The sequence below is a fragment of the Sitodiplosis mosellana genome, unplaced genomic scaffold (assembly GCF_009176505.1).
Source record: "Sitodiplosis mosellana isolate CC-2019 unplaced genomic scaffold, AAFC_SMos_1.0 Smas_scaffold_6181, whole genome shotgun sequence".
Lineage (NCBI taxonomy): Eukaryota > Metazoa > Arthropoda > Insecta > Diptera > Cecidomyiidae > Sitodiplosis > Sitodiplosis mosellana.
In genome coordinates this window covers 2,851,990-2,874,102 of record NW_022601422.1, presented here as the reverse complement: position 1 = coordinate 2,874,102, position 22,113 = coordinate 2,851,990, and the positions used below count along the sequence as shown (strand labels likewise).

At 35.1% G+C, this 22,113-nt stretch overlaps 2 protein-coding genes across 17 annotated transcripts in view; both read left to right on the top strand.

Moving 5' to 3' along the window:
- Positions 1-22,113, top strand: part of LOC129576317 (G patch domain-containing protein 1 homolog) — a 51,413-nt gene that overhangs the window by 5,165 nt on the left and 24,135 nt on the right. The window lies entirely within an intron of this gene.
- Positions 8,809-22,036, top strand: LOC129576315 (huntington interacting protein related 1). 16 transcript variants are annotated; one of them, XM_055461224.1, is made up of 16 exons: positions 8,890-9,035; positions 15,069-15,301; positions 15,636-15,778; positions 16,080-16,217; positions 16,566-16,691; positions 16,794-16,951; positions 17,028-17,089; positions 17,185-17,349; positions 17,423-17,768; positions 17,894-18,464; positions 18,561-18,695; positions 18,770-18,991; positions 19,618-20,008; positions 20,083-20,330; positions 20,702-20,955; positions 21,082-22,036. In XM_055461224.1, exons 3-16 carry the CDS (start codon positions 15,746-15,748, stop codon positions 21,458-21,460), a joined length of 3,228 nt encoding a protein of 1,075 aa, XP_055317199.1. In that variant the 5' UTR covers positions 8,890-9,035; positions 15,069-15,301; positions 15,636-15,745; the 3' UTR covers positions 21,461-22,036. The 16 variants fall into 16 exon arrangements, with proteins under 16 accessions (XP_055317195.1, XP_055317200.1, XP_055317202.1 ...); XM_055461220.1 differs by lacking the exons at positions 15,069-15,301; positions 15,636-15,778 and adding an exon at positions 9,476-9,831 and having other exon boundaries at positions 8,809-9,405; XM_055461225.1 differs by lacking the exon at positions 15,069-15,301 and having other exon boundaries at positions 8,820-9,035.

Sequence of the window (22,113 nt, the reverse complement as noted above, 5' to 3'; positions counted from 1 at the left end):
AAAATATTGCAATTGAATTGCATGCATGCTAAAATGCTTTTATCTTTGAACTGTTCGTCCATGCTATCATTTGGAATTTGCACGAGAACACACTTCTCCGACGCATTCATTTACCGCAGAACATTTTGTGATGAATGATGTATATTTTAGAAACCGTTTCAATTTCATCGAAATTAAAGTGAAACCAACAAGTTTCTTTGAACAAATTTTCCAACAAATGAAAAACCAAAGGGAAAATGAATGTCGATTTCGATCAACTTAAAAGAGAAAATTTTATGTTTATAAATTTTAAAGCTAAATTATTGAGAGAAAAAAATTGCTGGTATGAATTCAATAGAAGGATTTTCAAACGTCCGGCTGCGTTAAATAATTTATGTATCGCATATGGTTTTATTTGATGTAGACGACAGTCAATGGGAACGGTGTCGATAATTCCGACATTCATATCTGAAAGCTGCTGCTCGAACATGCCGTACATACATCGAAATGATAAGAGAACAAGTTGTGGAAGATTTAGTTAGCTGGCAGCATTTCTTAGCACATAAAATCTATACAAAATACACGTAATTTTATCGTGCACGTCTGATGTTCCCAATCGTTGTTGCTGTAAATTTCACGGCAGTTTCCCATTTGGTTATTAGCGCTCATTCAAATGATATAAAGTGGCTGCACATTCGATAAGCGTAAACGAATTTCCAACTTGCAGTAAAGGGCCAACTATCGTCACCATCGCATATTCACTTGTATGCAATTCGGATGAAAGTGACTTGGTATACTTTATGACCGCATTTTCTGGATTTTTGCAGTGAGCATTCTTCGCTTGACTTTTCTATGACTATTCCGTTAGTATTTTCATGTTGCCAGGGGAGATATTGCACTTTTGAAATGTATACATTGCTCCTTTTTTTTTTTCTTTACACTTGTACAAAACAACTGCGATCGTTTGCATGATAATAATCTGGTTGTGCACACGTTTCAGTGTTTTGTAAATGTGTCTGCGTCGATATAGTCTGTTCAATGGGGGAATTTACCGATTTTTCTTTCGTTTCTTCTGCTGATACAAAAACAATTCATCACCAACGTTGCTTAATCTGTGCTTCAGTTTGTGTTTATGTACAGTACAAAGACAGAAACTTTTTGCACAAAGTAGAACATACAAAAACTTAGGACATTTTCCTTTGTAAAATTATTCACAATCGAAATATGGTTGAGTCCTTTCTTTGTGTGCACATTGTATATATAAAGTAGCCGACGATCATTTGATTGTTTGATGTTCATCGCTTAAAAGCACATCACCTCTTTACTTTCAATGTTTTTCGCAGCGCTTCACCGTTTGTTTGTGCTTGGGCTCCGTTGACGGGACATGCCAAATGGTGACCAAAAAAACACTCAAAGCATCTTGTCATAGAGCTGCTGTTTCTCTCCGTTTAATCAAAAAAAAAAAACTCCGGCTAAATAATCTTCCGTTGGTCCAACGTTCAAAGCCATTTTGTACACATGTACCGACAAAACAAACAAGGAAATTAGCTTGAGCCAGCGAACTCAGGTATTTCTTGTGGACACCATGTCTTTTGGGTGAATAGATATTTGGTTGCTGCTATCGTCTCACTATCGCACACAAAAGCAATTCAAGTACACATTGTCTGCGAACCTTTTGATGCTATTTAATCAGAGATTTTTGCTGCGTACAAAACTGAAAAGCAAACACACACACACACACAAAGGTGTACGATTTCAAAGTAACTTGTTCAACTATTTTCATCGTCACTTTTCCCGAAGCAAACATTGGCTTACTTGCTTTTGCGAGTATCATGCTGTTGAACATGATAAATTTCATAGACTAAGGAATTCTTTGAAATGATCGCTTTTTTGCCAATGTTCATTTTTGACTGGTCAATATTTCTCTTTTCGCTATCTATGCCTCGATGCCCCCCGTTTCTCTGTCTTTCTCTCTCATTGACCAAGAGCTGTTGAACAAAGTACTTACCTTATAAGCTTAATGTCCGATAATGGAATTGTAGATGCACATTAAGGTAAATATTCAAAATATCAATTTGTTTTATCTTCATTTGATGCACATCACAATATCTGCTCGCCGATAACAAGAAAAAAAATTGCTTCACTTTTCGCTCAAGCTTCATGTCAGATTTTTTGTATACTGCTAAATTTGCACAAAAATAATTCAAACACAAAAAATCTGCTCCAAACATTGTTCACAACATTTTTTATTTCACATCAAAGTCTCATTCAATTCAAAGAAGTGAGGTTATGTGTTTGTAATGCATTTTATCCATTTTGACATGATTACAACATAACCTCACTTCTTTGGATTAAATGAGACTTTGATGTGAAATAGAAAATGTTGTGTACAATGTTTGGAGCAGATTTTTTATGTTTGAATTATTCTTGTACGAATTTAGCAGTTAACAAAAAATCTGCCATAAAGCTTGAGCGAAAAGTGAAGCAATTTTTTTTCTTGTTATCGGCGTGCAGATATTGTGATGTGTATCAAATGAAGATAAAACAAATTGTTATTTTGAATATTGGCCTTAATGTGCATCTACAATTCCATTATCGGACATTAAGCTTATAAGGTAAGTACTTTGTTCAACAGCTCTTGGTCTATCACTCATTGTCAATAAAAAAAAAATGCAAGCACATGCACTCATCCGTCTCCAAAGATGGAATGCGAACATTGAAATGCGTATTGGTGTTTCTCTCAAAAAGGATGTGCTCACATGTGCGTCATTGTATGTATACTTCCTCATGGGAAAATCTGCATTAAACTGTCCATATGATTCCACTTTAACAATGTGGCTTCCATTGGTGGCGGTCCATTTTCTATTAGTTTTATCTCTTGCTCCCTTTTAGTTACATCATTCGTTGATGGAGTACAGTGTGGACGATATTGAACGGCAATGAAATGTGGAGTTGATTGAAAAACCTGGCAGATGCCAATATTTCATCTACGCCACATTCAATTGGAAAAATCGCGAGCCTGCGAAAACCACATGAGCTCATCAAATTATAATCCAATTACACTTTTTGAAAAATGATCGCATTCTACTTATGGTTTCAATTTAATTAGGAGGACTCAATCAGTGCTCTGGACAATGGTGTGCACGGATTGTATCAAATGTTGCATCTATTCAACTTTATTTGCATGCGAAATTTCACAGAAATTATTGTGGACAGCAGAGCAGGAAAAAATGTCAATTCCATGGAGACCGATGCATTTAATGCGCTGCCTCGATGATGTGCGGAATGAATTTGACCCGTCTAAACTACATGTTGTCGGTACAAAATTCTCGATACTACTGTATTCACTATTCAATTGAAATATCATTACAACGGTAAATTACTGGACCGAATGAAATTTGAACACAAAAAAACGTCCCTGTGACCACCACAACAACCACATACAACACAAATGAAGGACCACACATATGAAATGCCCGTTTTTTTTTTTCATTCATAAAATGTAAATGCATTCGTCAATGTGATACGAAATAATGCTGAAGTTGGTGTGTGATTTACTGTTGAGCTCAATGTATATTTTGCACTCATGACGTCAAATTGAAATCGAAATTAAGTTGGGACAATCATATACACACAAATTCGGACACATATATTGCAATTTGCATTTAAAAAAAAACACGTGTAAACTGTACAGTTCCATTTGATGAACTATCACTTTATAGTTCGTATGCACTTGCATACGAGTTCCATTAACAGAATTAAAGAACAAAAGAATTGAATGAACGAAAAAACGTACTTTTTCAATTAATTTGTTTTCCAAAATGAAACTCCGTCAAATTGATGAATTTTAATTAATTTTAAATTACAAAAATTTGTTTGCACAATTAAACCCGCTTAATGTTTCTGGAAAATTGTTATTGAAATTCATTTTGTGCTCGTTTATTCGGAACTCTTTGCTTGCTTTTTGGCCGCTGTATAGTTAATACTGTGCATCGAATAGCATTTTTGGTTGTTCATCTATGTGAAAATAGCTAATTATTTTGGATATTTGATGCAATTGCCGTACATATTGCCCTTCATCAAATGAATTCCTCTAAAAGCATCTAACTTTTCCGAACGGTTTTCATTTTGAAAAATATTTTTACCAGCAAACCATTTCAGTGTTGTTAGCTGAATACCGACCGTTTTTCAATGAATTCAATTTATTTTTCTTTTCAATGTAATGGAATCTACTTTCTAAACAACAGCTAATATTACACATATTGGATTTTGAGCTAGTTGTGATAAATAAAATGAAAGTTTGACTGCATTCAGTATACAGTACACATTTTCCACTATTTATCGCTATGCCATTTATTATTGCCTTTTATTCGCATGGAAAATTGAAAATTGTACACAACATTTTATATTTTATGTTCAAACAAACGAATTGACAAAATGTATTCTTTTTCTTTAGCCGAAATGTAAAACCATGTGAATGCCACTTGTGATTTGCCAAAAACTTCGGTTGAACATGCCATTTTTATACTAGAATGCACCTGCTGAGACAACGAACGACGAGATAACGAGTTTCCAAAACTATTAGTTTACAACACAACGAAACTTTTCCATTGCAATACCATGTCGACAGCGATGATAAAATGCGCTACACATTTCAACTGATTACAAAGTGTCAAAGAAAAAAAGAAATTCTTCAAAAAGTGTAAAAAACGAATTTCTACAAAACGATAAAATATTCGCATAGACCATAGAATCTAACCACAGTAATTCGGTTAAAGTGTTGTTTATCTCAAGTGGATAGCTAATATTTCGAATTTATGCGCGTTTGCGGAGATAGATCGTGTATTTGACGTCACTGAATTGAAACATAGAAGAGAAAATGTGAATAATGAGCTGCAGTCGTTTTAAATTTCAATGTCAACGGTTATTCCAATGAAGACGCAATGGCTAGACGTAGTTTAGGTAATTAAATTTTGACGTACGAGTTAAATTTGTGGTATTTGTTTCAACACACTCGCCAATAATTGAATCGCAGGCAAAGACGAAAATTTCGCTCTGTATATGAAGAATGATATGATGTTTCCATGGCTTTTGGTCGGATAATGATGCGCATTGTGGTTAAATCATATTCATTTCGGAACACATTTTTTCATAATTTGAACAAAAATTTTGTTTGGTCAACTCAACGCCGAAATTGGCTGATGACTTCAGATTGTCAACCGATTTCGGTACGGTTCAATTAAACTCGCATTCGGCAAAATCTTGAAATACATGCACCGCAACAGTCATTTCTTGCCTCAATTGAACAATAATCGTTAGATGCGATCGACACTGGATTTGGGCGGACATACATTTCTACATTAGACCTATTTATATTAGACCTATTTATATTAGACTTATTTATATTGGACATATGTTCGACTTAAATTTAGTCTTAAGATAGGTCCGCCCGAATCTGGCATCGCTCGTATCTAACGATTATTGACTGACTTACATTGAAAAGATGAACTCCAAAAAAAAAAATTTCAAAAAAAATATATATAAATCCATTAATCTAAGTCTAATAATTTAAATCTATTAATCTAAGTCCATTAACCTAAGTCTAATAATGTAAGTCTATTAAAGAAAAATTTGCCGATTTTCCCACATTAAACTTGAATTGACGCCTATACTGTGGAGTTGTGGATTAAATTCTAGGAACATTCTCAGTTCACCGATTCGACTTCCACTCACTTGGGTCATTTCGAAATGCTTAAGCGTTGGATACGATCTGAGAAGCCATTCATTGCTACTGTCCACCAAAATTCGATCGGCCGATCGTACACTCAACATCTGCATATTTTCGCCATATTTCAAGACTTTGTCAAAAAAGTCCCCGTAAACACGTGGCCGATCCACTCGCAACACTTAAATTTTACTCATTGTTTTTTGAGACATTGACATTTTTCGTCGTTTAGTGTAACAAATTTCAACTAAAACTGCTTAATTGAGTTACAATCAATCATGTGTTTTAAGATTGCTGAGCATCTCAGCATTTCGTAAGGCACGGATATATCCGAGCATATCGACGACGCATACTGTATAATACAGTGACGTGTGTTGCTACGTGCAGCCGCAACGACTCGACCGAAGTGTGTTCAGTTGATGTGGCTGCACGCAGCAACAACATACACATTTGGTACTTATCCGGAAAATTGAAGTTTCAATCAAAAAATGACCAGCATAATCCATTAAATTGTAACATCTTCGGACCATGACCTTTTCGAATGAAACTTCAATTTTCCGGATAAGTACCAAACACTAGTGTTTACTACGGTCAAAAAGAGAGTATTTAACACGAGTTAGTATAGTTTTTCATCACCCAAAGTTGACCGGAGCCATCCAAAGTGTTTAAAACAATTTAGTACTTTTTAGTACACTTTTAGTACTTGGCCTGAAAATTTCTTGAGGAGTACTAAAAAGTTTTTGCAGGCACTATTGCTCTATTTTAAGCAGTTGAGAAGTTTCAGAACTTCGAAAATGCACAAAAATACCGTTTTATAGCGAAAAGTGATTTTGAGACAATGAAGTGGACTGGATGTTGATTTTTCGAGTTAATATGTTCAGGAGTGTTGCTCAGCTATACTCTGGCTACAATATTGCCGAACAGAGTGAATGAAAAAAATGTATACTGCTCGAGCTTTGGTCGAAAAACTGGAAAAATAGACTATTTTCTCGACATTCTGCCTCATAGCTCTCACCAGATAGTTGAATTCAATGTATTATTGTAGTTTCAATTGTTTTCAATCATTTAAAATAAATACCAGCCAAGAAATGAGCAAAAAATGATGTTTTGAGTGTAAGAAAATTTCGCTGATTTTTTAGGTTCCCAGAAGAACTACCGAAATCGATTAAAAAAAAATCTAGACGTGGTTCCGGACATTCTAATGATGCAGAAGTGTTTGTTTTGAGGTCCTCTAACAAACGACATCGAAATTTCTCTTGTACGAAAACATGTTTTGTACGGTGATATGTTTGGATTTAATTCAAAAACAATTTTATAGATTTTTCAATCAATATTCCTCCACACAGACAGATAGATAGACAGACAAACAAATAGACAACTCAAAGTCAATGAGACTATCGAAGCAAACAGTGATAGCGACAATGTGTAATATTTCTTTTTTCTTTTTTTTCAACTTTTATTTCATATTCGGAGATTTTCTCTTTATATTTTTGTTTGCTATTCAAATTAAGCAACAAAATCACAGAATAAATTTGATATTAACTACTTTGTTATTATTTATTCCCGCAAACGATCTCCCTTTCAACTATTTTTCCTTGATAAAATGAAAAGTAAGTGTTCGCTTTGTTTTAATGAAAATGTGCCTTTGTAAAATTGTTGAAAAGTTATGGAAGGTTGTGCTCGCAAACTTTGAACAAGTATATTTTGTGCTGACTCCATTTTTTCTTAGGAAATTCTACGGAATTTAGAAAAAGAAACACACTTAAATGTTCAGCCAAAAACTGATGCGCACTTGATTCATTAATAGTTCACTTGATTATACGCATTTTGGCGGCAACCGACAATTGTTTCGTTAGTTTTTTTATATAAACAAAATGTTAAGAAAGAGATTCAATTTCGAATTTAATACGAAATCAGAAAAGTAACGAAAATTAATGTTAAAATATTTTTAACACTATAAATGGATGAATTTTCAAGTATTTTGGATTATTGCATTATTTGCATATTTTCATTAAGGGCTTTGGCTTTGGCTTTGTATACTCAATGTTTCGATACTCCAGTAAATAGATCAAGTGGCGAGCACATATATGCACGAAAAGAATGTTGATTTCATCACAAAGTTTATCCATCATCATCATATTAATGTTTAAAGTTGATTGAAACTCATTTCAGTGGATCATCAAATTATGGTTTTTCAAATCGTTGATACAACAATGATGTGATTAATTTTCAATTGAGTTTCAACTGACAGAATGCATTTAATTCCATATGCTTACATTTAAAATAATAATTGACTCGAAATAGGTACAATGTTTGACTGTCGACAATCTTCTTCTACACAAACAAACACTATCATCCCGATCATTATAATGATCAGTTTATAATTATAAGCCGAGCTTTTCGTCAGCTTAATTACCAATATCGGATGCAATGGAATAATCATCCGTGAACTGTGTGGTACATTTAACTGTTTGGGGGTAAATAATTGGAAATTCTCATGAAAACCGATTTTTGATTTGCATAATTTTAAATATCGGATCAATTACATCCGCATCAATCGGACGTATAATAAATATGATATTTTATCTCTAGAGAGAATTTGAGATGCTCAATTATGATGAGCCAATCATTGACGCAAATCTGCTTTGTGGTGAATCTAAAATGGCCAATATTGAATAGATGTTTGAATTAAAACGCTTCGAACCGTTTTTTTTTCTTTCAACCAATAATACCGGCATTTGAATATGTTCGGAAAAGGTAAATAAAGTCATTGACGCCATCTAGGTGTGAAATAAATCAAAAATGAAAGTTTCATATACAATAGCTTTCGAAATAGTACCATACCATGAAGCATAGCGAAAGTAGTTTGAGTTTTGCCGGTTGGCCAATCCAATGAAAATTGTAGCCTTCGAAAACCCCGTTAAAAATTGAAATGAATTGAAAAAAAAAAAAGAATTTCATCCTTAAATTCACAGAACTTCGACTCTAATCTGAAATTGCTCTTTTTTTTCTGTCCACCAGAAAGTATCCGCCATCTGAACGGAGTAAAAATCAGGCATTCTACCAATAGGGTTGATGGCTGTCAACCCAATTGAAAAATGTTTGCGGTTTGGTTGTGTATCAATTTGGTAAATGACAATTGTGTGTTGGCTGCACAGTTGTTGTTAGCTGGTGCATTGCATCTGCTGTCAAATTCATTCATTTATTTCGCATTCGTACACACAATCGAGTTGATGTAGCTTTTTGTGTTGTTTTCATTTTGATTTCGGTTCGGTGCTTGTTTGAAATAGAAATTAAAACCAAATTGTATCTCAAAACAGTTGAATGAATTGTGAGTGGGCATTACACTTTTAGTAATCTATTTGAAAAAGAAAAAAAAACGTCGACTATGTATTAATTGTAATCAAAAGCCAAGAGCATCGACCAGATATGTTAGATTGAGGTTTCTGCAAAAAAAAAGAAGATTTTAACACCTCTGGCATAGATGACATTTCATAAAGATCATATTCTATCATTCAATTTGATTTGATGAATGAAAAAAAAAAACGCGCGTGTGTTGCTTCACAATAATTCGGTGTTGTTTGTGTGTTTGTTAATGTGTTGTGCATGTGGATTTGACCGGGTGGTTCATTGGTCTGAAATAGTTACGGTATTTTGAATGCAATCAAGCAATTAAGACGACAGTGACTGGGTGGTGAAATGTATATTTTTTTTCGTTCATATTCATTTAATTAGCGCATTGAATTCAGTTTGGTTTTTTTTTTTTGATAGAGCTGCAGCAGCAGCAGCAGCAGCCACAAAGTGAAATTGAACCAAGCATTTTGTGTGTGGGTTTTTCATCGTCTATCGCTCGCTCAGTTGAAATAGATGAATATTACATTGTTGATCCATTTTGGTGGCAAATACACTGAATATCTTTCATTCAATTCGTTTGCTCCACAACGACGATTGTTATTTGTTTTGCATAGAAAGACACGTCCGGCAAAAAACCAATTCCGTTGCTTGAATTTAAACAAGAAAAAAAAAAGTGTTGTTCAATCATGTCATCGATTCCATTGTCACGAATTTTACAAACGAAAAAAGTCAATGGCGAGGAACAAGCCAAGGAACAATTCGACAAACAAATGGTAAATATTCCACTTATTACTAATTTTCAAAAGAGAATCGTCGTCGTCGTAGTCGTTGTTGTTTACACGACAAGTTTAATTTCACGACGAAAAGTGTTTATTTTTGAAAATGTACTCATGTGTTTTTGATTTCTTTTCGTGGTGTCTTTTTTGTTTTTTTTTTTCTCTCGCCACGAGAATTAAAATGCGATTCTCGTCGCCATCAGTGGAAGAGGAACACGAACGCGCCACAATGTACGTCATTCGGTATTTCTACTGTTAGTCATAGAATTTACGTTGTATATGGCTCTCCATATATTTGCTCTTAATTAAACTGTCGTTTCGGGCATTTGCACTTTCGTCGCCATCGTCGTCACATTGAAAGCGGTCGGCACTGTATGGTGTGTGTGTTCTTTTGTTCCCGCGGATAAATGATCTTTGCGTGTGCGGGTGTGAATGATGTCTAGTGTATGGCTTCACATTTTCACACCGCTACCCGGTGTCGTTCGGCCTCGTGCCTTCTTCTTCTTCGATCCAAATGTGAAGAGAGAAGATGAGGAAACGTGTGTAGCAAGAAGAAACTAACTCATTATTCGGTTTGACGAAGCGATGAATGAGTGTGAGCTTGATACGCTTTATGAATAATTCGCACATACGGTCAAGCTTGATACGCCGTGGCATTGAGAGCTACGCACGATAAATAAACTAAATCTATTGCATCCTGTACTCAAACAGCGACAGCATTATATATAAATTGCCATTCGAAAAACGTATTTCATTCACTATGCCGCACTTCATTTCATTCATTCATTTCATCCAATCGACGAATTGAACTGCACTGGGAATACGGTATTTTTCATGAATTTCGGTTTGAATTCAATCCAAGAAAATAGATTCGGTGTAACATATTTTGGTTGGCTTCCTCGGATGCGGCTTTTTTCCCTCACGAGACGAGATGTTCCAATCTAAATCATTGTTGAAACTTCCGAAATATTATCGGCGTCGCAAATATTGACACATGCATTTGGGCCGACTGAATCATAGTCAACATATTTGCATTACCTTCGAAACTTGCCGCAACCAAAAAAGTGACTATTGATTTGGCGTAGTTTTCAATTATGACGAAAATGTGGCACATTGTACCAAAATCGAAGACGCCACATCGATCTATCGTCGGCACATCAAAAAAAACGTTTTCTTCGGGCGAAGCCACGCCGATACATCGTAAGGTAGAAGTAGTATCAAATAGAAACAACGTCAATTACATCGGCTTAAAAGTCAACCAAGACATAAAAAAAAAACCAGGCGTTTGGGTCGATTTCAAACAAACCCGGTGCTCATTTATTAATCTATGTGCTTTATGTGCTTCACAATAACGAAATTGAGGCTATAAAGAGCAGCGACGCCGAATCGAATCATTAAATATTTGAAGGCAACCTTAATAGAAAATGCCACAACGTGTCTACGTTTGAATTCTTGATTCAAAGATTGATTCATTCGGCCGGATGAATCAGAGACAAGCGAGCGCACGCACGCACGCTGGCTCGTTTGCTTGTGCATTTCTGCATCACAAATTTATGCGCTTAACGGTGTTAGCACAAATGAATGCATCGATTCAGAATTGTGTACAACAATAATAATGGAAGAGAAACACTGACGATACACACTAGATCAACCAAGCGAAATGAGTGCGTACCGTCTAAATTTGCAATTCGAAATTGTTCACCATTGGAACCGTGAAAATAGTGACTGCGCTCCATACCTATTCAATTTGAATAGAATACATTTATTTTTTGCTCGTTGTTTATTGGATTTTTATCCAAATCAAGTACGAACTTATGCGTTCCGAATGATTCTTATCGCTCTGTTTTCGTTGTTTATTTCCTTTCAATTTGATTCAAAGGAATTTTTTTTTCTCAAACGTCGCATCCTGGAAAAAAAATAAAGCTACCAAAAGATATCACAAGTTTTAATTGTGATCAAAGTGTTTATATCGTGGGCGGCACTCCACTCATGTTTGTATTCAAAGCAGTCGATCTCGCATGGGTATTGAGTCTTTTTTGCACTGTTTTAGTTTCAATTTGCATAAATGAAACGTATACAATGACTGCATTGTTAGTATGCATCACATTGAATTCCAGACACCGAGAAGCTTATTTATCATCGCAATTCGTTAAGACCAATGTCATACGTGTTGTATAAATGTAGGTAAAAACGTGAATTTTGCAATTCATCATATGTGCGGCAGTTAAAACGACGGATTTTATGTCTGAAAAACTAGAAGAGAATCATTTGCCGGCAAGACTCCTTCGTCTTGAAATCGCAAGCAAAAACATTGAACTAATTAAACCCAAAAAATCATGGGAATTTATCAACTTCTAAGAGCCAGTAAAATGTATTAGCAAACCATTTTATTATTGAATATGCACAAAGTGCTTGCGTAAATGTCACTCGTTTGTACATTCACTGCTCTTTCCTTGATCCATATAATGATCATAGAAACGAAGAATTATGCTGGCATTTCACGCAATTGTTTTTCGTTCGAATTGCAATAAATACATTATTTTATCGTTAATTCTTTTTTTTTTACGTGTGACATACACCGTTGATCAACAAACAGTTTTATGAATTTAAAGTTAAAGGTTGAAGTAATCGATGGATTAGTAGCGTAATGAGAAACTTAATGTATCCAAACTATGCTTTCTTCTTATTTTATTGAAGATGTTTGTAAACTTATCCTTCTTCCATTCTTTTTCTTCACATTGACGCAACTCATTGGTCACGTTGTGTAATTCACCTTGCTATCTAACATTTTATCAGCGCAAAAAAAAAACGCAATGATTCTAGTCTGAATTAAATCAGCGGGCGCCAAAGTTGTTTATAACACGTTCTACAAAAAGTATGTAAACAATGAATCTTGTGAGTCAGCATTGCCATTTATTAATAAACATATAAATGGTGTTGAATGGGTTTGTTTAGTATATCTACCGGTTGACGTATACAATTCCGGCAATCAATGAGTTACATTGAATGAAGTTTTTATATTTTAGTCACACATGCAAATGGCTAACTAATTATTCATACGAATGATAATCAACGATTAACAGCCAACAAAACTGGAATTTTCTTTTTCTTTGGATCATTTTGAGAGAAAAATCTTATTATTCCGATTTCAAAGCGCAAAACACACGTTGTCGAAATATTTATTGTATCATTGAAATTTTGATTAATCGTCTTTTAATCCATAAATCTTGAGCACCTATTCCGATTTCTTTCCATTCTTCAATGCTTATAAAGAATTTATGTGAAATATTTGTACAATTCCAAAGCTCATTCGGTATGACAAATGAAGAGCAAACGCTTTGTTCGAAAAAAAATGAAAGTTTTGTTTGGAAAATGGAGAAAAAAAAACACGCATCGACAATTTTTGCGAGTCGATAATTAGTGTGAAGCGTAGTCGCACTTAAAAGAACGCCAAACAACATTCTCTTAACGGCAAACAGTGTTTATTTGTGCTTGATAATATTCTTATCATAGCACATATTCATGACTTGGGTGCGAAATAGAGTAAAGTGTCGAAATTACATGCCGTTATAGCCGTTGTGGTAGCCATTTGTGTTTTGCCTGATAACGCGAGACCCATGTGTGAAACACAATATGCCAGTACGTCGAAAACGATTTTGTAATTCCAATGTGTATAAATAAAAGGGTATTTTCTCTTTCTCTCGATAATTGAACACAGTCAATAAATACCTCCTTCGAGAAAAAAACAAAATCAATTGAGATCATGATCGTAAATCACGTCACGTTATTTTTAGGCGATTTTGAAATATTTTGCATTGTTTTGATTTTAAAGTTTTGATATGAGTTTTTTACGACTTTTATTGTGACTTAATTTACTATTATCAAATCTCAATGGTTACATTCAAGCTCTTAATTAGCGGAAAAAAGTTCCGCTAGAGTAAAAATGTCCGATTTCATTGATTTTGTGAAGAAGAAAGTGAAACCAGAGCAAATGAAAGAAGCAAATAAAAACAGCGAACTTGAAAAGATAAAATTGATGCAAACCTTGATTCATACGCACGATATGATAACCGGTTTTGGTGTTGTGAAACAAAAACAATGCAAATGTGGCTCTGAACACTGTTCACCTGAGAAAAGGTGAACCGAACGATTCGTCATACGAATCGGGTGAATCGGCGACAAAAGTGACTAATGCCTTAAATGTGAATGCATTCAATCACAGATAAGATACGATCGCTTATCTTAAAGACAAACGAAATGACTCAATTTAGCAGAACATTCGAAATTTGATTCAATTTTTTATTCATTTATTTGAAAAGAAAATGTTGTTCTAGAACTTTGGCTTAGTTAATTATTTGAAGAAGAAGACAAAAAAGTTTTTGTCTAATGTTCAAAAATGGATATTGAATGGAGTGCATTTAGTGAACATGTGTTGAACATTAAATCACCGTATTTAACACAACAAATTGAACAAATGAACGGATAAGCACACCATAACCATTCTATAGTTTACATTATGGACATTAACATCTATGTTTATGGCCGTTAATTCATCATTAGCACAACCAAATGCACTTTTAATGTTTGTTTTCGTTTCAAATGTAAGCATTTAACAAAATCGAGTTGAATAAGTGAGAGAGATCGTTAGACAGATTTTTGAATGAAGTGCGACTTTTTAGTGGCATTTTAATACATTATCATGTGCTTATTTGGATGTTAGTCTTTCATTCGGGCGTCTTCTGAAATGAGGAATCTCTCATAGAAAAAAATGCTTCTTAACAAATTTTCTTTTCAAGAATAAAAACCGATTTTTTTTCCTCGAATTTTTCTAATGTTCAAAAAGTTGATTAAGAATCTTAAATTAAATTTACGGTTTTACCCAAAAATTACAGAGAAATGTTCAACAAAAATCGATCAAGATTAATGGAATTAAAGCATGTTCGGTTGGCATTATCATACGTTCACTTCCGTTAAACCATAGGACTTGAAAATTGCATAGAACTATTTAAAATTTCTATTGATGTGTTGAAGCATTCTCTTAATCTGTTGTCTAAATCAACTAGACTACTTGACCGTTTAATATTTAATTCTAACGTGTTTTTTTTTTCATTTAATTTTCTGTCACATGCTGTATGTTCACATGTATAACACAATAACACTTACTACATCATACCATTTAACACACTTTTCAACGAAAATGTATGTTTTTTTCTCTCTCTCTCTTCTAATTTCAGGTTGCATGAAAAATACAAATAAAAAACTTATCAAAACCAATGACCATCTCTAATAGCATACACAAAACTCAAACAAAAATAACCAAACATCACAACTGACATTCTTCTCAAACAATTTAACCAAACATACACACAAACACCGATAAATAAACTATTCTAATAACAGACAAACTTATTGCAAATTGTGGCCAATTTCGATGTTGGTTCACTCGTGTAACCAACATATACACTCTGTACCATTTCATTAAACTTATTTCTCTCCCCTTCTCTCTCTCTCTCTCTCTCTCTCTCTCTCTCTCTCTCTCTCTCTCTCGTGCAAATTCTTTTCCCGTGTTAATTTCTTCACCAAATATGTAATATACTGATGAAATTGAATAATATTCGAATTAACACCCAATTGAAATGAATTCACACTCCAAAAATGCGCACTACGCTTTAAACTACTGGAATTTATTACTGTGCATATCACTCTCGCACTATCTCTATCTGGTCTCAAAATCAAACAAATTTTGTCAAACGAAATCGAACCGACGACATAGATTTTAAAAACAACCGTTCACATTTCAGCTGAATGAAAGAATCAAACAAACGGTCGACAAAACGAACAAATACTATAAATTTAAAGACTTTTATTTTCTTATTAAATATTGAGTTTGTAACATAAAAACGATTGTAACATGTCACTCAGCGATAAGGAATACTATCAATTGGTAAGTGGATCGAAAGTCACGCGTTTTGCATATAACAATCAAAGATGATTTGTCTTGTATCGTTTTTGTCGCTGTTGTTTTTTTTGTTTAATTTTGTAATTATTTGTAGAAATCGTGCAAATTATTTGCTGATTGTGCTTTGTTTCAGTTGTAATGAAGTTGTTCTTTCTGTATACACTCTTTTTTGTATAGTTATTCTATGAATTAGCTACTTTTAGTTATGATTTCTCAACAAATTTTTTCTTCTATTCGTTTTGATTTTTCATGTGTCCAATTTCTCTTGTTCTTTGCCATTCCACAGACGGTGAGCATCAGTAAAGCGTTAAGCGGCTCTGAGCATCCATTAAAAGTGAAACATGCTCGAGTTGCGATCATCGGCACATTTCACAGTCGCGGTGCACATTCCTTTTGGGCCGTTGCTTTGCGTCAGCCACTGCAAGTAAGTTCTTCTTCCTTTTTTTCTGTCTGTTTATTTGGATGATGGTGCAAATCATTTTCGTGATGTTGTTTTTATGACTAACATCATTCTAAGAAAATGAAGCGACGAAATGGTGCATAATTTATACGCTAAAGAAAAAGAATAAGATAAAAAAGAACTAAAAGTTGGTGGAGGAAGTGGAAAAAAATTATGTAAAAATGCTGAAAAGAAGCAAAAAGTGATGAAAATGAAGTAAAAAAAAAAGAAGTAATAAACAAAAAAGCCATAATTCAAGTGAAGTCGCTGAAAGTTTGTAAATCACGAGAAAAAAATGTCTATAAACTGTGAATTCATTTTGTATTCCCGCAGGAAAATAGAATAACAGCATGGAAGTTTTGTTATTTGTTACATAAAGTATTACGCGAGGGTCATCATTTGTGCTGTCAGCATTCGATGCGACACAGGTCAATGTTAACTGAGCTTGGAAAATTATGGGTAAGATCACATTTTGCTTACAAGTTTGTTACACAAAAGAACCGATTTCTTTTTTCAACTTTTATCATTTTTCATCATCTTTTTCATTACCGTACAAATTAGGGCCATTTAAATGACGGGTACGGTGTGTGCATTCGTCATTATACAAAATTATTGGTAAACAAATTGGAATTTCATGACCGAAACCCGAGAATTCCGCCCAATTTGACGATGAAGCGCGGCGAGTTGGAGCAAATCGGTGGCGGTGACATCAATTTCTAGTAAATTTTAACAAGAATTTCGAGAAATAAGTTGAACACCATTCAAAAAATTAATATGATTTTTTTTTCTTGTCAGCTTTCAGATGGCCGTCGAAATGTTTGACTACCTGGATGATATAATTGCATTACAAGCGACAAGTAAGTTATCAACGACTCTTGCCAACCACTACGCTCCATAATTCCGATCGATTTCCAATTTAATCACATTTTCCGTTTCGTTTGACCTTCGCCAGTATTCAGTTCGATTACAACATTCCATGTGAATTCAATGACATCGGCTGGTCAATGTCGGCTGTCGCCGCTAATTCCATTGATACAAGACTCAAGCCAACTGTACGATTTCTTAGTTAGAATCATGTTTAAATTACACTCAAATCTACCGAACGATGTGCTAGCAGGTAACAATTGATTTGAGGCAAAAGAATGCGCGAAAGATGAACACGTTCTAATGAATCTTATTTCTACGAACAGGTCATCGCGATCGTTTCCGGACGATTTTCACGCAACTCAAAACATTTTATAATCAATCGCGAAATTTACAGTATTTTGTAAATTTGATTACGGTTCCAAAATTACCGGAGAATGCACCGAATTTTTCATCACAAGTCGATTTTGGCGCGTATACACCACCAGTTGTGGTCATACCTGAATCAGAACCAGAACCCTTACTGGATATGAGCATGCCCACATCGTCGACACCATCACTTCAAGATGACTCACCTCAAGATCCACCAACACCTACCATCAACTTTGAACGATTGATTCGCGAACGTGACGAACTAATCCTCCATTTGCAGACGGAAGTCGATCGCTTGGGGTAAGTTTGGTTTCAATATTTTCTCTTCAATTCTTCGCGTTCCAGTTTTGAAAGTAATTTTCAAAGAATGTGTTTGAAACAAATGTCAGATGTAGAATGCAATCTCAATGAATATTCACGTTTAGGAAAAATCTCAAAGCGGCCGCTCTACACAAGCGCGATGAACATGCTCATTATGAGGAGACGATTGCATCTTTGAACTCGCAATTGAGTGATGCCCATGAGCACCTAACCAATATGCGATTTGTGAAAGAAGAACTGGAGCTAAAGGCTCAATCGGTGGAAAAGAATCAGGCTGAAGAAGAGAAATTGAAAGCGAGTGAGGAAAAATTCCAAAAACTCAAAGTGATGTACGCTCAAATACGAGATGAACACGTGAAATTGTTGCGACAACATGGTGATGTGAGCAAACAGCTGGCCTCATCAACAAAAGTGGCCAGTGATGCGACGAAAGAGCGTGACGATTTGAAAATCCAATTAGAAGAAACACTGTACAAACAGACCAAACTGGAGGAAAGTGTTCAGCAAAGCTCAAACGATGTCAAAAGCGCCAACGATGAGCTACAGCGTCGCATAACACAATTGGAAAATGAAAATTCTGCCTTATCCGCCAAATATGACGATGTAAATGCCAATAAATCCGCTGAAGTGGCCGAACTTCGTGTCTTATTGGATCAATACGAAAGTGAATTGAAAGTACGCTACTTTTCCTCCTACTAATTGATTTAAATAGCATTATTATGATTTAATGTGTCGTTTTTCATTTTTCGTTCTTGTTTTCTGTTTTCCCAGTCATTGAAATCGTGGTCCAGCACGATCAGCACCGAAAAAGAGGAATTGGATGAAAAACACCAAAACATCACCACAGACAATGCAATGCTCTTAGCAAAAGTGCAAGAATTGCAAAATTCAATACCTGAACTTGAGGTAAATCGAATTATGGCCACACATTTTCTGTGATTATGGTATAATTTTCATAATTTGATAATGGTTTTCCACAGGTGAAATGCGACAATTTGGCCGAAAAAGAGCAACAACTTCGCGAGGTTATTGAACGTTTGGAAGGCGAAAAGGCTGAATTGATCGACAATCAAAACGAATTAGTGACGGAACGTGACAATTTACTAATGCGATGCGAAGAATTCACGCAAACCATCTATGAGTATGACGTTGAAAAGATTACAATGGCCGGCAAAATGGAAGAAATGCAAAATAAACTTGAGGTAATACCATTTGATATCCATGATTGTTTTGCCGTTGAAATGTGCTTTTTGTCAAAAATTTGGATTTTGTTCACTACAATGGCGGAATTAAGCCAAAATGTCGTTAGTTCTTTTTTGTGTCGTTTGTGTTTTGAAGCTCATGCACTCATTACTATGTAAACCGGTGTGGTCCATTTCATCATCTTTTTTTTTTCTGTTGAAAGTCGCTCGAGAAACTGTCATCACAATGTATGTTCATCAACTACGATATTTTTCAATGTGGCTTGAACTCATATTTCATTGGCCTGTAGACCATTGGCCCATACTTCATTTTGGCTAAACGATCGATGTCACCGTTCTGTTGGATGTCTCATCTCTGTTTGAGAAAATGGAATAATTTTTGATAATTTTCTACTCTTTTTTTTTCGTAAATCGCATGCAAAACCACTTTTATACTTTTTATTAATTTGGTTTGGATTTGGATTGGTCACACAATCGACGATCGGAAATGCTTTGCACGAAATGGATCATACCACCGCACGACACACGCACGCATTTTTGTGTAGATGATTAATTCGGAGAGTGATCGAATGCAAAATGTTAAACAAACGATTGAATGTGATTTACATGATTTACTCCTTGAACAGGACGAGTACAATGAAAAGTTGTCGCAAACGAATAACACTATTCACACACTGGAAGAGGCGTTGAAGAATGCGCGCATTAGTGGTGATGCACGAATCCGAGCGCTCATCGAAACGTGTATTAAATCATCGGAGAAAATTGTGACACGAGCCACGGCAGAGAATGATGTAGCCGTTGCTGCTGGCACTTCAGCTTATTTCATGCTCTTCGGTGAAGAATTAACCGAACTTCTAAGCGAAATATCAACGGCTCACACCAACTATGTGGCCGATAGCTACAATAACGTGGAGGAACTCGCACGCAAATGTATTTTGATGGGACATTTAATGGGCACCGTTTACATTCAGGGCAACACCATTTGCAAAACATCGGCCAACATCGAACGCGGAGAGAGTAAGTGATTCGAATGAAAAGTTTGAATTTTCCGTTTGAATGGGAGCATCTTGTGACTTTGAATACACTTTCAGGAATCATGGATGAAATCAAAAAATGGAACACAAGTGCATTGGAATTGTTTGCCGCTTTACTCTCGACTCAGGATTCTAAAGAGGTACAGCGTCGCATTGATGACGTCAAGAATATGTTGCAGAAAATTACAACGATGATCCATGAGCTAAGCAAACAATCCGAGAGCGGTGCGGATATCGGTGAGATTATTGAACGTGAACTCAGCGGCATGGATAAGGCCATCGAAGAAGCAGCCAGCAGAATTGAGGTAACATTGATTAATATAGTGTTGAGTGCAATTTAATGATTAAATCACTTATAATTTATTTATTATTTATTGAATGCATGCTGCCCGAAGACCAATCTCATAAACATATAATTTTCAATTCGAGAACAAATGCTATTAATTCTTCTGTTGACAAAATATAAATTAATCATATTTTTACTTACAATTTTTTGAGTGCAAAAAAAATCGTTGATGATGTATTTCTTTCTGAATTATTTTTTTAAAGAGAAAATGTCTTGAATCATCAAAAACATATTTTGATTCTTAAAATTAAAATCATTCAAAATAAACTTTGTTTTTTAGTAGTCGAAATCCAATTTTGAACCAACATCTAATTTCATATTGAATTTCAGGAAATGTTATCCAAATCAAAAGCTTCCGATTCAGGTATTAAATTGGAAGTCAACGAGAAAATACTAGATGCCTGTACCGCACTGATGAAGAGCATTCGGGAATTGGTGAAAAAATCGCGAGTACTTCAAGCGGAAATTGTTTCGCTGGGCCGTGGAACGGCGTCAGTAACCGAGTTCTACAAACGCAACCACCAATGGACTGAGGGCTTAATATCGGCCGCAAAGAATGTCGCCCAAGGCGCCAATTTCTTGGTGTAAGTTTTTTTCTCCCTCACTTCTCTTCGTTTTCGGCATTTAATTCTGTGACACAGAATCTGTGTTGATTTAAGTTTCATCTAAAATGCGATATGTAATTTATTTGGTTTCATCTGCTTTTCCAGGACTGCTGCCAACAAGGCGGTCAGCGGTGAATCAAAGAATCAATTGGATTTAATTGTGGTGGCGCAGGAGATAGCCGCCTCAACTGCTCAGTTAGTGGTCGCTAGCCGAGTGAAAGCACCAAAAGACAGTCCAAATTTAACGGCACTGGGACAGGCATCACGGAATGTGACACAAGCGACGGGCGCCGTGGTGGCCACGGCCAAAGATTGCGGTCATCGTTTAGAAGAATCACAAGATCTTGATCTAACCAAATTGACGGTACACCAAGCGAAAACGCTTGAGATGGAAATCCAAGTGAAAGTATTAGAATTGGAACAAGCTTTACAAATGGAGCGTTCACGTTTGGCCTCATTTCGTCGCAAGAATTATCACAATTGACCAGCAGCTAAAATCCATTAAAATCAAAACAAAAACAAAAAAAGAAACCAAAACCATATTGTAACATTTCAGGCACAGAAACAAAACATAACGAAAAAGAATTGTATATTTTATAGAAACGAATTTCAGCATTTAAATAACACAAGTAGAACTGATCTACTGAGCAATCGATGCAAGTCAATCGTTTGCTTTTTGTGACAAGAAAAAAAGAAATCCTAAGCAGAATCAAAAAAGACACCGAGTGTTATTGCTCAAGTGCTCAACACACACGCATAATTGTATCATGAATAGAAATTGAAAAGTGCTTTTTTTCACTGTTTTGCAAGTATTATTATTATTGTAATCAATTTGAATGTAGGCTTATACAAAGAAAAATGGATTTGATAATGATGATGATGATTTTTTTTCTACGCTGGATACTGTTGAATATTTGTATTTTTTTTTTTTTTTTGATTATTTTCTCTTTGTGACTCCTTTTTTTACCTTCTTGAACAAATTAATTCAATTGAAGCATCAATGTTTTCCTATTTGTATCTCAAGTTTTGAGAAAATATATACGATGAAACATGATTGAAATTGTGGTCTTTTTCTTGTATCCATTCTGGTGCAAGTGTAGTTTGATTTCTATCCCATGTAAGTACGGTTTTATGTTA